Raw genomic sequence first — 17,468 nt, 5'->3', positions numbered from 1 at the left:
ATAATAGTTTTAATAACTCATCTTTATTTTATCTTTGACATGATGACAGTAAATGATATCTGACTAGATATTTTTCAAGACACTTCTATACAGCTTAAAGTGCCATTTAAAGGCTTAACTAGGTTAATTAGGTTAACTAGGCAGGTTAGGGTAATTAAGCAAGTTATTGTATAACCATGGTTTGTTCTGTTGACTATCGAAAAAAATAAATACCTTAATAATAGCTATAATAATTAACCATCAAAACAATAGGTATAGCATATAATACAACTTGTATCACAAAGCAAACGTTGTTTCATATGCATATTAAATTGGCTAATTTAGCAGACTCTTTTATACCAAACAACATACATGTGATTAGATTAGAAGTTTTTTAAACAAAGTATAATCTCTGTGCTTGTTGTATTATTTTTTTTACTTTTTAAAATTGTGATTTACAGACGATAAAAACGTGTAAAATATTTAAAACTAGAATCTGTTTAAACCGCAAAGAGATTAACTGTTATTTTAGATTTTATATATACATATTTATACAAGAGATCTGTCTGGTTCTCAAATCTGATTGGCTTATTTAATATTATGCAATATCAGAACTCGAACAGCCTCCTCATCCTTCTGTATTACTCCACCCACATAGAGTGACAGCAGATCAATAAACTCACTACAGTTTGACAAATATTGCAGCTGTTTTTAATGTCGAGATTGTAGTTGTTTAGATTGAAACTATGCAGTTTATTTATAAGGATAATGCCTATTTTTGATTTTGGACAGCACTTCGGCGACCATTAGCTTGTCATTGAGCAAAGACGGTTGATGTTGTCCATCCACAAGATGGCGACAGAGAACACATAATTAGATTTCAGAGAAGAAAACGGTATAATTTTAAACTATAACTTATCAAATCATTATTAAACGGGTAAGTGAAAGTTAAGGCGATCTCTCTCTGTTTTATGTTGCAGTGCTGTATTTGTACCATATAATTGAGTGTGAGATAAGACTCACATATCAGGGTTGGGTTTGTTTTGTGTTGGCCACTCTTTGTAAATCCCCTGAGTTACTTTTTCGTTGTCCATCTGTTTGTATGTAATGAGTCTCCTGTTGTCACTGCTGCAAACTAGCTCAGGAAAAGAAAGAAATGCCCGCATGTGTTCAGCGGTTTTCCTTATAGCAAACACAACAGTAATCTGGTAGTGTTTGTGTTGCTTTGGCTTTTTCGGGGTTAATTATTGTGATCTCCCGATTGCAACAGAAATACAGGGAAATCTCTGTAGACTGATGGCATTTCATGCTGTTTAGCCTTATAATCTTAAAATGTGAGCAAAATCACCTGTTTTGTCTTCACTTTAGACATTACACTAGAAAATCATTCAAATATTAGCTCTAAAGTGACGTAGGTGAATAAGCAACCGTTTCTACTCATCTGATGTCAGCTGCAGATGTGAATGAATGGCAAAAGAAAATAGTTCCTCATACAAAAGGGTTTTAGACATTCCGTGTTTGATCTTCTATTTTATATGCACGATTATGCTATCAAACTGTTGTGTAAATGCAATATCACACTCGTAGCTGTGTGATATGGCTGTATATCAGCACTCGGCACTCATGCCTCCCACCAGTGTCGATATACAGCCATATCGCACTGCTACGAGTGTGATATTGCTCATATACATCTGTTAAATGGATTGACAATATAAATCCACCCCTATTTATTCCTTTTTTTATCTGCATGTTCTAATGAGTTAAAGTGCCTACCGTAATAATTGACATTTTTGATTGTTATAATATTCCTTAATTTGTCAGCAAGGTATTTTAATATTTCAAACCTTAATAAATATTAGAGTGATTTACTTATTGTTTTTATTCATTCATTTTCCTTCGACATAGTCCCTGATTTTATCACGGGTCGCCCCAGTGGAATGAACTGCTTGCTTATTGTTTTAGGTAAGACTTTACAATAACAGTACATAAATAATGATGTGTTAATATGTAAACTAAACATTATTTTATTATGATCTAATGATGAATTAATGTATGCGATAATCATGAACTAACTACAACATCAGTCACATGAGTTCATGCGTGAACAACAGCTACCCTAATTACTTGTTAGTACATGATTGTTTGTTATTTAATGTATTAAACCCTACTAAATCCTACTTTTACCATACTATTAATAAACAGCTAATTAGTATTGATTAAAGTAATTATTGAATATTTTGACTGTAATAAATTGATTAAAGTAGTTTATTAAGATAGTAGTATTAGTAATGGTTTGTTAATGTCGTCCATTGCGACCTAAACTAAAGTGTTACCAAAAAGTGTTCTGTCAACATCAACATTTTAAACATAGAAGTTTCTGTAAAGTTAAGGATAAGTTAATGGTCACGTGCCCTTTCAAGTAAAGTCGTGAAATAGTTATACATTTTTAGCTCATAAGTTCATGTTGGTTACATTTATCTTAAACTTAAATGTTAATTAATACACTAATTAACATTTACTAGCAAGTAATTAAGGTAGCGGTTATTCACACACAAACTCTTGTGACTCATGTTGTAGTTAAAGTTAGTTAAAGATTGGTTCATACATTAACTCATCATTAATTCATAATAAAGTAATGTTTAGTTTACTTATTACTACATCATTATTCATGTACTGTTATTGTAAAGTGTTACCTTGTTTTATAAACAGTATGTAATAAGTACAGTTGAAGTCAGATTTATTAGCTCCCCTTTCATATTTGATGCTTAAATGATGCTTAACAGAGCAAGGAATTTTTTACAGTATGTCTGATAATATTTTTTCATATAGAGAAAGCCTTATTTTTATTAGTTTTTATTTTTTTAAACACCATTTTAAGGCCGAAATATTATCCCTGTTAGAGCCATAAAGAGCACTAGGAGATTTCTAATATTTTTCAATAATTATATTATTTATATTGAGATGCATAGTTATTGCTATTTGATACAGCATTTGATTGGTATATTTTGTGATATTATATTATGTACATGACGTTATATATGCTAAATAATGCCATCCGTCCTATGTATGTGTAAGCAACAGTGAAAAAAGTTTAGAAAGAAGGTCGGGGCTTAATGGTAGACCGTTCTTCGAAACCGTATTTATATTGAAGCTTGGAAAAGTGTAAAAAGTTCTTCCGTTTGTTTTTTTATTTTTGTTGTTTTTCCTGACAAATGAGAAGTAAAAGGTTACATTGCAAGCTTGTGGATTTTTGTGTCAAATCCTTATGGAAATGGTGGAGTCCCTATGGAAATGGTGGAGAACTGGAAGAAATAGATCGCCATTACGAGCCCCTTTAAGCTATATATTTTTTCGATAGTCTACATAACAAAATCATTGTAATACAATAACTACCCTAACCTGCCTAGTTAACCTATTTAACCCAGTTGAACCTTTAAAAGTCACTTTAAGGTGTAAGTAAGTGTCTTGAAAAATATCTAATAAAATATTATTTACTGTCATCATGGCAAAGATAAAATAAATCCGGTAATAGAATTGAGTTTTTGAAACTAATATGTTTAGAAATGTGTAAAAAAAATCTTCTCTCCGTTAAACAGAAATTGGGAGAAAAAATAAACAGGGGGGATAATTTCTCTGACTTCAATTGTACATTTCAGAATAAGTATCTTTTTTGGCATATATACAACTGTTAAGATGAATGACATCAGAATTAGGCAATAGAACATCAGTATTATTATTTCATCCCTATTTTAATAAACTTTTATTCATCAATATTAGCAAATTCAAGTTTCTGCAGGATCATATGATGAAAAGACGATAAGAATCCTGTAAAGCTATTTCTAGAACCCAAAATGTAAAGTTAGATCAATTGGAACCTAAAGTCTTGCTATTAACAATAAGCCGATGTTACACATCATCCACCCGAAAACGCTCAAGTACGCAGATATCAGGAGAGACGGATGGATGGCTGTTTGTCCTCTGCTAGAGTGCGTCTTGGGATGTGGATCTGGAGCCCCTCAGGTTAAGTTGTGTCACAGTTGTTTATTCTGATAAAAGTCTTTAAATGCATCTTACGCTTTGTTGCCTTCTCTCTTCTCCATGATAGAACTGCACCTCAGGCTAGCATGTGGCCAGAAAGAGAAAGAAAGAGCAGAAGACCCCCTCTACACACACACACACACACACACGCGCGCACACACACATAGTCGTCTCTCAGCCCGTCTCGGGATGCTGTGCTCAGTCAGATGGCAGTGGAGGAGAGACCAGAGTGCATCAGAATGGGCGTCCTGCCCCTCAAAAACACATCTGCTCATTGAGATTTAGCCACGGGACACCAGAAAAGCAGCTGCTGAACAGTGAAAGGATGTTTTCTGTGATCTGGAGGATCCTACTGGAGCTCTTACTGGTTTGCTGGATGTTTGAAGGGGTCATCAGGTGAGTTTTCATCAAGTCTCTGTGTTTTTGTTGGTTAAAACACTATGCGTTAAGCGTGAAAACACTTGTGGAGAGAGTGTCTTGAAATGAAGTGTCTTCCAAATTCAGTAGATCTACCTGTTTCTCCTCAATATTTGAGTTTTCGTATTTGTTTATGTGTCCAGTCATGCGTTTTCGGCTTGTGCGTTCAGTTCAGTAGACTTCATGGGTGATAGGTTTATTTTAATCCCGGAGAGCGTTCTTATGTTTCTGAGTGTGTGTTTGTGTGTGTGTTTGTTGGCTTTATGTATCTGGGTCTCTGAAGTATGAGGCTGACACGTAGAGACAGCTCTGTCTGAAGTCATTGTCACTGTTACTGAAATTGCAGATTTATTGAAGTTCACATAATGAGATTTAACTATTATTGGCCTGTTTGGGACTTGACGTTGCTTCATACTGACATAAAAGGATTGTGAGACTCACCTGAGGATGCGTTTGCTGTGTGCTATATTTCCATTTTTCTATATGCTGCGTGAAACGGACTTTATACCTTCACAAATCGAATTTGCCACAGTTCTGCTCACAAACACACAGGGAAATTGAAGAGGAACTGGACCAGAACATTTCTTTAAATATGGAATAAGATTCAAAGTGTGTGAGAGAAAGTGCTGCCTTTTTTTTGCTACTAAAATCTACTTAAATCTTTCTTTATAAAATATTAACACCTACAACAACCTGCAATCAGGTCCAAGGCAATAAAAATGTCAGTTCTGTCTCGCGTCTTCACTGCAGCCATATGGAGTAAAAGACAGGACGTGTCCAGTTGACAAGGGTGTTAATAAAACATTGGACAGATGTTCTGACCTGCTCTTTTAAAGGCTTCTTAAAGATTTGAAGGAAAACTGTCATATGTTTTGTTTGAAACCTTTTCAAGTGAGCAAACATTATTGCTATGCACAAGTAATTGAATGATAATAAAGGCTTTTGACACCAGCAAATGTTAAAATGAACAGCAGAGAAAGCTGATAGAGTGCGTAGTTATTAATAAAGCACACGCATGTACAGTCCGGAAGACCACAGTGTAATTCCGCTCATTTAAAATCCCAATTAAACTGACAAATTAAAGTTTCTGAAGACAGAGAGGAAGAGGTGATAGCAAAGAGTGCCATTTGTTCAGTATGAGTGGTGGAGGGAAATATACCCGAGGGAAATATAACCTGAATATAAATGAAGTTTTTAAGGTTTTAAAAAAAATGCTAAAGTGTTCTCATACTTAAGGTCTCACTGTAAAACACACATGCAGCTCTCTAATATGATGATCTGTTGGAGGTGTAGATATGTTGCTTAGTATTTTGCATTTGCTTATTTTTGTACATCTCTCTCAGGTGTGTGTTTAGTAAGGAGCTGAAATCTCCCAGTGTTAGGACGAAGCCCATGTCACCATCAGATTTTCTGGATAAATTAATGGGAAAGACATCTGGATATGATGCTCGAATAAGGCCCAACTTTAAAGGTATGTTTTCAACTCTGTCCTTTTTTAAGTCATTTACATTTTTGACATATGAACAGTTCCCAAAAACCAACATTTCTTCAGTTACACATTGATTAAACGTTTGGAAATTTTTGTTTGTCAAAAATGAATTTATTTAATCAAAAACAGCAAAAAAAAAAAAAAAAAGTTTTATTGTGAAACATTAAGTGGGAGAAGGAGGTAGAGTCGGGAAACGTCCTCGAGCCAGGATTCAAACTCGGGACACCCTTAAGCGCTACCGCACCATATGTCAGCAAGTGATACTCACTGCAGAGCCACTAGGGCAGAGCTGTGCTCCAGCAAGGGGAAGCTTGAGCTTCAGCTCCCCCTTCCTTGCACTTCTTCTACAAGTGACATCACTGGAGGTTGGGGTTAGGGGTGGGGTGGGTGTACGCATAATAACAGCTTATAGGAGGAGGAGTTGGAGCTCAAACTCCCCCTCATTGGAGCCCAAGTGGCTTTGCAGCGAGCAGTGTCTCTATGTCAGTGCTAACCACTAGGCTATTGCGCCAACATTATTACATTATAAAATATTTTTTATTTTGTTTTGTGTTTACCTTATGATTAAAGTTGTTGCTCGTCCGCCGATTCCCACCTCTGAATTAGCGAGTTTTAGCTACGTGTACAGTAAAGTAGCATTCAGAAAAACACAAAACACTTACGAAGAGCGAGTTAGTGCTACTGCGAGTTACCTACTGCGAGTTAGCGCTTCAGAAGTGTTATTGCAGAAAAACAATACAGCGAAAAAAGAAACAGCGCGCAGAAGTATAAATGCATGACTACAAGTAAGGCAAGTTCCATGGTTCACACCGATTACTCAATGCAGAAGTATAAATCAGCCTTAAGCCTAACTAAAGTTCATAATAGATGTGCTGCCTAATATTTAGGAAAGTATTTTTTCTCAAACAATTAATAAATAACAGAAATGTAAAAATATATTCTATAATGTTATAAATAGCTTTCCTATTACTTTTGATCAATATAATGCGCCCTGACTGCCCCTTAAAGTCTGCATGAACTGGAAGTTGCAGAGACTTAATTTCAATAGGTTAATGTACTTCCAACTGAAATTAAATACTGAGTAGGGAGCATGGCTGGCGCAACATTCCCTTGTAGCAAACTAACGGTTCACACCAGACACGGATCAAGACATTACTAGTACTTGGACTTCACTAGAACTTCTATGTTACTTCTATGTTAACTTAGCTTTTACATTTACAATCTACATTGTAAAAGCACTATATAAATAAACATTAATTGAATTAAATAAAGTGCCAAGAGTAAGTGATTTACATAAGTAAATGCAAAGACGTGATTAGACATCCTGTGGCGCTGTTTGCGTAAATGATGCAAATCGAGCAAATGACATGTTGCAAATTGAGCAATTTGAGTGTTTGAAGTGCTTAACGCATGATTCGAAATTAGAGCTTTGACGGAAATTTGTCACATTAACCAATTAGGAGCTTGCTTTTGTTGGGGTGTGATTATGACGTAACCCTGTAGTTGGTGTCCTGAAGGGGAAATTCTCCTGCCGACACAGGACGACAGGTTGGGGCCAGTGTCCTGACATTTTATCCTACCCATCAGATTATGCTACCAACGCTGTATATGACAGGTTATGAGGTTGGGGTTAGGGATTAGGTAGGTTAAGGCGATATTACGGCTTAATATCATACTACTCCACATTCAAATTTACACTGGTAGCAAAATCTGATGTGTAGCATATTGCGTCATCAAAATGTGCTAGCTACTTTTTACATGGGAAGGTAGGACAATCTGACAAGGTAGGACAAATCGACAGAACACCAGCTCAGTCAAAAAAAAAACAGTGAAAGCATCTGCCAAGCAGGCGCAGTTCCTGGAGGAGTTGATGAACCCACTGAGTTGGTTGTGCTTTGGAGGATCCAGCCTGATCTCACAGGAAAACATTTTTACATTTTGTCAGTTTAGTAGCTGATTCGTACAAATTCACAAATTTACATATCAAAAAGTTTAGTGAATTGCTATGAGATAGCGTTAGAAGGATCTGATTTGGGTTGGGCGATTAATCAAAAAGTAATCAAAATTCAGAACCTATATTTGATCAAATTTTTCCTGGTCAGTTTTTTCAGTTACTTTCCCTACTGCCTGTGGAGTCACATGACCTCGCTCTGTTAAGGCTGATTCATACTTCTGCGTTGAACGCACGAGTATGATCCGGCACAGCCTTCGTTAAAATGTAACTACACCTCGCATGCTTGCACTACAAATGATGATTAGCATCTGCGCCAGAGATGCCTTGAGATGGCATATTATCCATTACATGAAAATTATTATTTACATGAAAATATTTGTTTACAGAAGATGAAAAAATGCACGTTTCAAAATATTTACAGGAAATACAATAGTTATTTTATTTAGAGGATATGCTGCTTATTTTCTGCTTTTATTATGAAAATCATTGAAAATAATTTATTCTGTTTACAAAAGTTATTTCTTTTAACTTTTTTTTATAAGAAAACTGTTTTTTTTAGCAATGTGTGTTTTAATTTCAGTTGTTCAACATTGAAGTAAATAATCATAGATAGTGTCTGTTTCCGTTTTAATTATTTTAAAGTCAAGTAATGCACCCTTCATTCAGAAATCTCCCACTTGTAATATGTGAACATATTTATTGTACAAAACTTGTCAGTGAAATAAGGCCAAAAAAATATGAAAATAAAAAAATGGTTCATAAATTGTAATCGAGTTAAAATTTTCAATTAATTGAGATTTTCCAAATCGCCCAGCTCTAAATCTGATGTACCCAGACATGGCGCCAAACAAATCTACGTCATTTTCCAGCCTTCCTAAAGGCATGAAACATAAACTACAGTTACTTTCTCAATGAAATCCATGTCAGCCATTTATCAACGAAACTGGAGTTGCCAGGCAGAGAGACGCCCCTCCCATGACGCAAATTTGCCTCTATTGTGACTATATTATGACGCATGAATTAATCGAATTTGATACGCAAATGAAGGGAGTAGCGCATGTGGTGCAGATGCCTTTAAGAGGCGCATGGTTTAGACTATTGTTGAGGAAAAGGAATTGCAAAGAATTTTTTTAAACACATTTTTGCCTCTTTTTCTTTTCATTAAACAAAATTTGTATTGCTTAAAGGTGATATATTAACGGAACTTCTTCTCTAGTGTGATATATTTTGCATACTAATGCAGCATTTTTGCAGAAAGAAATGAAGCTTGACTAAAATTAACTTGAGCTCTGCAGCTAAACTTCTTGTGAGCACAGAATTTGCAGTTGAGACGTTGTGCAGAGAATTAGTAGAAAAAGAGGATGTATGTATGGGTGCAGCCAATAGAGGACTGGACAATGACTGACAGGTGAAGAATTCGACTAAACTCCACCTGTTAAAATCAGCTACGTATAAAAGCGCGAATCAGGAAATGAAATGGGTGCACACCTACTGAATGTAATTCTTGCATTGCATTGAGGATAACAGAATTCTGTGAATGATCGAATTATTCATTTGTATCCAATAAATTGCTAATATGTTAAACATTGAAGAAAAACCTCTCCTGACCTTTTTATTGAACATGCATGGAACTGATTAATTATTTCAACACCATTGTGGCTAAAACTGTCAAACTGAAGTCAACAGAAAAGGACTGCCACTTCAAAAAAGGAAGCAAATTGTCATACTTTGATTAAAGATTAGCATAATAGAAATCAGTACATTGTCTTGCACAGATTAATTGTTTACCAAAAGAATATCAATGTGCGATAACAAAATAAACATTGTCGATTTTGATTCCACGTGGTCTATATATTTTCCAGACTTAGACCACACTAATTCTGCAGGCACACCAATAAAGCAAGGGCCATCTTGCATTAAATCTCCATTGTACCATTTTGTATTCCCTCTCTGCTGAATCCTGCTTTCAGACAAACATATGCTAGGCTATCTACTATAGTCTTGTACATCCTCTTATTCTCACACTTTTACACCCTTTCAGTGATATCTTGGTCATTTTTGAACCTCATGTAAAGCAAGCAACACAGAAGTGCGCAAAAACTGCTGTTCCAGCTTAATCTCTTGCGTGTAGATTGTTTTGGCAGGAACTCTGCAAAATGTGATGTGGTCAGCAAAGTATATTTACATTCTCTGTGAGTCTCACATGTGAAGAAGTGCTGTGACCCGAAAACACAGAGCAACATAAGATCTCATTAAACTGTGTGACCCCCCCATGGGTTCTCCGATCTATTTTTTACCATCTCCACCTTACACCGACTCCCAGTGACCATTCGATGAGAAAAACCCACAGGCGAAAGCTGACAGAATATGAGACTTTCAGTGCCAGACGATGAGAATGACTTCAGAAACATGCAGGATACGGCTGTCAGCTCACGGTAGATTTCTCTCTGTAAAAAGTGTCACAACAGCCTATGTGAGGATTTGTGAGGGGCAGTTTCTGCGTTGGCATCGGAGCCTTTTAGTTTGCCATGCTGTCCACTCGAGTGCATGTTAACCCACAGACCTAAATAAGTCTTTTCCTCTCATTCTCTCACTTATATCTTGAATTTCTTTTTTATTTATGCTTTTTTTTTTCCCCCTTCCTCGCTTTTTCTCTGGTGATCTCTAACTGTGGGCATCTCTGAGCTCGTGTATATTTCATATGTGCTCTACATCTCAGAGATGCGGCTGTCAGCGTGTGTGGGGGATTGTCCCTTCTGATATACTATATATATCGCTAATGTCGTGAATGTTAAATCAATAAATAAAATGGCGTAATCAAATATTCACAGAGCGAGTATCCGCTGAATCTGCATAGCCATCCTTTTAGTTCATTGAGTAAATGAGGCATTTTACATTAGCCCGGGTTGCTGTGAGCTTTTCTTGTTCAAGAAAACGCTTCGTTTTAGAGCATAACTTGGAAGTTGATTTAACCGTCTTGGACAACCTCCTCAGTATTTTGTCTCAGAAGCGATCTGTTGCCGTTTGCTGCAAGAGCATCTCTTCGTAATCGAGGCTCTGAAGATGACACAGCAGGTCAATTCTGCTTCAATTGTTTATCTAATCTAATACGTTAAAATTGTGAGCACAGATGTTACATTTTCAATATTGTTCCTTTCGGTTATGATGTGCGTGCATCGCATTCTGCTTTCAGACTCTCTTTATCTTTAAAAAACTGTTATTCTTGCTGACAGAAAAAGGAGGAAAAAAAACAACAGACTGAGAAGGTTTGTTTTGCAGCATGGTCGGACTAGTCTGATTTGCTGGTTTAGCTGCTTTAAGGTCAGATTAAACCACTAAGACTAACACTGTAGCTAAGGCTAGTTTGTTTTAATTCCATTCATGTATATTTCTTCAGCGCTTTTACAATGTAGATTGTGTCAAAGCAGCTAAACATAGAAGTTCTAGTAAATTAAAACTGTGTGAGTCCAGTTTTCAGAGTTGTATAAGTTCATTTTAGTTTAACTCAATGTTATTTAAATTTCACTGCTGAAAGTCCAAACACTGAAGAGAAACTCCATTGATGCACAGCTCCACAAGTCCCAAACCAAGCAAGCCAGTGTTAACAGTGGCGAGGAACAAAACTTCACCGATTGACCAAAGTGAAGGAAAAGAAACCTTGAGAGAAGCCAGGCTCAGTTGGAGACAACTATTTCTTTTCTGGCTAAACTTCTTGTGCAGTTTAGCCAGAGTTAGAGAACGCTGGATGCATTGTGGAGAAGCTGCAGGGGTGTGTAGGTCACCAGGGGGTGTTCAGGCTGGCCCATGGGATCAATGCAAAGACTGCACTTGGGCAAAGCAATTAAAGACTGCACTGCAATTCTGTCACTGGGGTCTTACAGGAATCAGTGTCATGCTATCCACTCCTCCATGACCACCACAGCATCTGCTTAGGATAAAGCCTAGTTTAGGATTATGGAGATCTCTCGATAAGGAAAAACGGACTAACATAAGCGTAGATGCCTGGCACAGGGGCGTCTAAACTTGGTCCTGGAGGGTCAGTGTCTTGCATATTTTAGATCCAACTTGCCTCAACAAACCTGCAAGGATTTTTCTAGAAAGCCTAGTAAGAGCTTGATTAGCTAGCCCAGGTGTGTCTGATTGGTGTTGGAACTAAATTTTGCAGGGCGTCGAGTTTGGGCACCCCTGCCCTAATTATTGCAGCCTAACAATCCATTAGAGGATTTGGATTTCAAAAGTGTTTGTGTTTTATGTGTATGCTTATGCAAAGAGATGTTTCTTTAATCTAGTTTTAAACTGACAGAGTGTGTCTGGCTCCCGAACTGTGCTAGGAAGGCTGTTCCAGAGTTTAGGTGCCAGAAATGAGAAAAATCTACCACCTACAGTAGATTTTGATATTCTAGAATAATCAGTTGTTCAGAATTAATTGAGCATAGTAGACGTTAGGAGCTATAATACACAAGGAGCTCCCTCAAATACTGAGGAGCTTAGCCATTCAGGGCTTCGTAGGTAGTCAATAAAATTTTAAAATATATATGATGTTTAATTGGAGGCCAATGCAATGATGAAAGAACTAGAGTAATATGATCATATTTCTTTGTTCTAGAAAGCACTCTAGCAGCTGCATTTTGAACTAGTTGACGTTTGTTAATTAGGCCTACAGGGCAACCGCCTAGTAACACATTACAATAGTCATGAATAGAGGTCATGAAAGCATGAATAAGCTTTTCTGCATTAGACACTGATTGCGTATGTCGAAGTCTGGCAACATTTTTAAGATGAAAAAATGCTTGAAATCTGTCCTTCAAACAACAGGTTGCTATGAAAAACACCCCCAAATTTTTGACTGAAGATGAGGACTGAACTGAGAATCCAACAATGGTTATACAGTTTTTGCATGTGAGGTTTTAGGGGTCCAATATGCAAGACCTCAGTTTTATCTGAATTTAGTAATAAGAAGTTTTTAAGAGAGATGCAAACATTTTTATAATGTTTTTCTTCTCAGGTCCTCCTGTAAATGTCACCTGCAACATTTTCATCAACAGCTTTGGCTCGATCACAGAGACTACCATGGTACACACTTACACTTACACACTCATGTTGGTATTGGTGGTTTACAGGGACACTCCTTAGGCGTAATATATTTTATACAGTAAAAGTATTTACTGAATAAAAACATTTACATATAACATACCCTAAACTCAGATCCAACACATCCAGTGTTGGTGTTTTAAGCTGGTCTGGATTTTCAAATAAACAAAGCAATATTTTATTAGCAGCATAGAGACAATGTTTACTTTTCAAGGAAATAAATCACTTTCTAACTATTAAAGGCATAGTTCACAAAAAATAGTTAATTTAATCAATCTGAAGCAATTCAATATGTTATTTTTTACTCAAGCAAAACAAAGCAAGATGATTTTAAGATAAAAAATGAAGGGAACTCAAAATGAAAAACTTCTGTGGAAGCAAGTGAAAATTATTTACAACATTATTACCTTTAAACCATAGCCTTTGGCAAGTGGAGAAACTTGATTCTCTTCTGTGAATTGGTTCTTTCAGACAGTGTTTCTATTTCTGATTTACTAGTTTTGTTTACATAATCACAATATTACAAATTGTAAACACATTTATATTTTAAAATCACCCAATAATTGACATGAAACACAAATGTTTTACATGTCTAACACATATAATGTGAACAAACTAGTCTTCATTGACTTACATTTTTGCATAAAACTGCAGAAACAAATTTTTGCCTAGTCAATCGAGTGCTTGGTTCACACACTTATTACCAATACACCAGTATTTTGGTCATGTAAGAGTCATGTAAGAGTAACATAACATTCACACTTGTAATGTAAGAGTACACACTTACAATTACACACTTATGTTGGTATTGGTGGTTTACAGGGACTCTCCATAGGCGTAATGTATTTTATACAGCAAAAGTATTTACTGTATAAAATACATTTACATATAACATACCCTAAACTCAACCCTTACAGGAAACCGGTGGCAAAATTTTAATGCCCCTTTAAAAATGATTTTGAAGTGTTCTGAATTACAAAGACATCAAGCATGTCTTTGTAAATCACTGTAATCGAGTACAGCTATGTCCCCACAATGTTATGAATACAAGACACACACACATGCACTAAGCACATATACACATCTCTTAGGAACCTGTCAGAATGTATTAGAATAATGACCTCTATTATACAGTGCCAACATTACAGAGATGCATATTTCATTAACAATGAACACATGGACACAAACACACATATAAAACATATATTGTAACACAAGAGCAGAGAAAATCAGATAAAAAAAACTGAACATTACAGCCAGCCCCAATTAAATGAATATTAGAGCTACTAATTAATTTATAATTTTATTAGTTTTTATTAGTTATTTATATTTAATTAACTAAATTAATTACAATTTGTATCTAGTTATAAATTAGTTACTATAATGTTACTAATAATTAAAAGTAACATAGACTGTGGAGTAATTATACACACACTGGGCAGTTTATTAGCTTCAACTGTTAGTTAATGCAAGTATCTCAGCCAATCACATTACAGCAATGCGTTTAGGATGCGTTTAAGATGATCTACTAAAGTTCAAACCGAGCATCAGAATGCAATGTATTATTGACTTTGCTGCTGTGAACGTCATCTAATTCATTTCTGAACATAACTTCATTAGGATTACCGGCTGAACGTTTTTCTACGGCAGCAGTGGAATGACCCACGACTAGCTTATAAAGAATACCCAGACGATTCCCTGGATCTGGACCCATCCATGCTGGACTCCATCTGGAAGCCAGACTTGTTCTTCGCCAATGAGAAAGGCGCCAACTTTCATGAGGTCACCACAGACAACAAGCTGCTGAGAATTTTCCAGAACGGAAACGTGCTGTATAGCATCAGGTGCAGTGTCAGCCCCTACAGTATATGTTACATAAATCCTTTCAAACTATTACATGAACGATACTCAGAAATGTCTCTTCTTTAGACTCACGCTGATTCTGTCGTGTCCTATGGATCTGAAGAATTTCCCAATGGACACTCAGACCTGCACTATGCAGTTAGAGAGCTGTAAGACTCAACATCAACAACTCATTTAAATATCATTTCTTCTTTGTATGCTTATTATTCTCCCTGTTGTTCTTTTCTTCTAGTTGGCTACACTATGAATGATCTGATATTTCAGTGGTTGGACGAAGGCCCGGTGCAAGTAGCTGATGACCTTATGCTGCCCCAGTTTGTCCTCAAAGAAGAGAAAGACTTGGGATACTGTACAAAGCACTACAACACTGGTAGAGCACTGAACACCACAGTACTAATGCTTCAGTACAACACTATTTGGGTTCTTGCGATTTCTGTTTTAAGGGGTTGTCTGGGGGTTACTCTGTATTTGCTAACATGATCATAGTAATGGTACTGGTAACTATTGGTAAGTTGAATAAATTATTATTATTTCTGAAAAGATGGTAATTTATAAATTTATGCATGGTCATTATTTTTTACTTCAGATTGAACAGGATTATCCAAACTCAGTCCTGCATATTTTAGTTCCAACCCCAATTAAACACACCTGAACCAGCTAATCAAGCTCTTTCAATGCACTAGAAACTTCTATGGAGGCGTGTTGTTCATCTTCAGAACTCAAATTAAGTTGTCAGTTATTAAATTAATATGCATCAATGCACAGTGTTTGTTAATGTGCACAATATACTGACACCGTGTAGTAGAAACTGTTGAATAAAGTGGTTATTTTTGTTGTATGTGCAGATACATATCTTCTTATAGCTTGATAATATTTTGATTGAACCTCTAAAGGCATATGGTCTGTTTTGAGGATGTTTTTTGGTACCTTTCTGGACTTTGAACAAGTCAGGAATAGGCATGGGACGATAACTGTTTTCAAGGTTTACTGCAATTTGGCAAAGTCAAGGTTTTAAAACTGCCAAAATCTTCTGCTATACTGTTCCTACGGTTTTTAAGATTTTTTATTAACTTTTTTTTTTTTTTTTTTTTTTTTAGGACAACAGTATCTCCAGCAGAAAAGTTGCCGTTTTAAATATTTGAAGATGTCAGTGTTTTTGAAACTAATGAAGACAGTAGAAGTCAATGATTTATTTGAATTATTTACCCTGACATGTTTACTGCTCCAAAACATTTATAATGCTTTCTAAAATAAAATATTTTGTGTTCAATGAAGAAAAAAGGTCTTGTTTTTTACTTAAACATTTAAAAAGAACATATTTTAGAGCAGTAATCACAATACTATCAAACTATCAAATCATATCGTCAGAATCTTACACCAGCCCGTGCCTAGTCACGAACCTTGCTGTCTATGGAGGATGAGGGAGCTCTCAGATTTAACCTAAAATATCTTAATTTTTTGTGTTCTAAAGATGAACAAAGGTCTCAGTGGCTTGGAATGACATAAGGATGAGCAGTTAATAACATATTTTTCATTTTGGGGTGAACAAACCCTTTAACTTCAAGACGGAACTATCATAAGCTGTTCATGCAAATTATCTATTTGGTAGTTTTTGTTGTAGGAGGAAACGTTTTTACAGTGTTTTGGGTGGCTGCCAAGCAAGGGGTTGCTATGTTCTTGAAAAGGTATTCCAAGAAAGTTCTCAATCAGTGCTATCTCAGTCACATAATTTTTCATAATCACATAATCCAAGTTGATTGAGATGCTCCCTGAATTTTGCCATGAAGTTGGTAGGGTTTTATGAGATGTTGCCATGTGTTTACTAAGGTGTTGCAAAAACTTCTTACATTCTTGCTATGCAGTGGTGGTTGTAGAGTTCTTTTATTCATTATCAGGGTGTTGCTATGTAGGAGATTGCTAGGTTTATATTTAGTGTAAGCAATTATCAATAAGACTAACATGATCATTTGTTTCATCCAGGTAAGTTCACCTGTATAGAGGTGAAGTTTCATCTGGAGAGGCAGATGGGTTATTACCTGATCCAGATGTACATTCCCAGCCTTTTAACAGTGATCCTGTCATGGGTCTCTTTCTGGATCAACATGGATGCCGCCCCGGCCCGAGTCGGGCTGGGCATCACCACAGTTCTTACCATGACCACACAGAGCTCAGGTTCTAGAGCATCACTGCCTAAGGTAGGAACGCAGCAAAGCATTTTTCATGCTTAAAAGAAGTTCAGTTCAATTCATGTTTATTTGTAAAGACCTTTTCACAAAGATTATTGTTTTAGAGCAGCTTTACAAAAGGGGCATAGTCATTCATTCATTTTCTTTTCGGCTTAGTCCCTTTATTAATTTGAGGTCACCATAGCGGAATAAACCGGCAACTTATCTAGCATATGTTTTACGCATCGGATGCCCTTCCAGCCACAACCCATCATTGGGAAACACCCATACACACACACACACACACACACACACACACACACTACAGACAATTTAGCCTACCCATTTCACATAGCACATGTCTTTGGGCTTGTGGGGGAAGCCGGAGCAAACACGGAGAAAACATACGCAAACATGGGGAGAACATGCAAACTCTACACAGAAATTGTGGAAACTGACCCAGCCGGAGCTC

The 17,468-nt window shown here is 36.3% G+C and overlaps 1 protein-coding gene and 1 long non-coding RNA gene across 4 annotated transcripts in view; one reads left to right on the top strand and one right to left on the bottom strand.

Annotated features, from left to right (window-relative positions):
• The window catches only part of LOC147843941 (uncharacterized), a 560,137-nt gene that overhangs the window by 66,504 nt on the left and 476,165 nt on the right, over positions 1 to 17,468 (bottom strand). The gene's annotated exons all lie outside the window — the stretch shown is intronic.
• Positions 1,194 to 17,468, top strand: part of glra4b (glycine receptor, alpha 4b) — a 31,821-nt gene continuing 15,546 nt past the window's right edge. Inside the window, exons 1-8 of one of the 3 annotated variants that reach the window (XM_087251173.1) lie at positions 1,194 to 3,999; positions 4,085 to 4,413; positions 5,778 to 5,905; positions 12,883 to 12,950; positions 14,589 to 14,812; positions 14,898 to 14,980; positions 15,064 to 15,201; positions 16,812 to 17,026. In XM_087251173.1, the coding sequence (XP_087107299.1) occupies positions 4,343 to 4,413; positions 5,778 to 5,905; positions 12,883 to 12,950; positions 14,589 to 14,812; positions 14,898 to 14,980; positions 15,064 to 15,201; positions 16,812 to 17,026 (927 nt within the window). In that variant the 5' untranslated portion in view covers positions 1,194 to 3,999; positions 4,085 to 4,342. Of the gene's footprint in view, positions 4,005 to 4,084; positions 4,414 to 5,777; positions 5,906 to 12,882; positions 12,951 to 14,588; positions 14,813 to 14,897; positions 14,981 to 15,063; positions 15,202 to 16,811; positions 17,027 to 17,468 lie in introns of those variants that run through there. The other 2 variants (XM_087251174.1, NM_001202511.1) reach the window with 2 other exon arrangements.

The sequence above is a fragment of the Danio rerio genome, chromosome 5 (assembly GCF_052040795.2).
Source record: "Danio rerio strain M-AB ecotype USA chromosome 5, GRCz13ab, whole genome shotgun sequence".
Classification (NCBI taxonomy): domain Eukaryota; kingdom Metazoa; phylum Chordata; class Actinopteri; order Cypriniformes; family Danionidae; genus Danio; species Danio rerio.
Note: the sequence above shows the minus strand (reverse complement) of the source record. Positions and strands in the feature narration are given on the sequence as shown.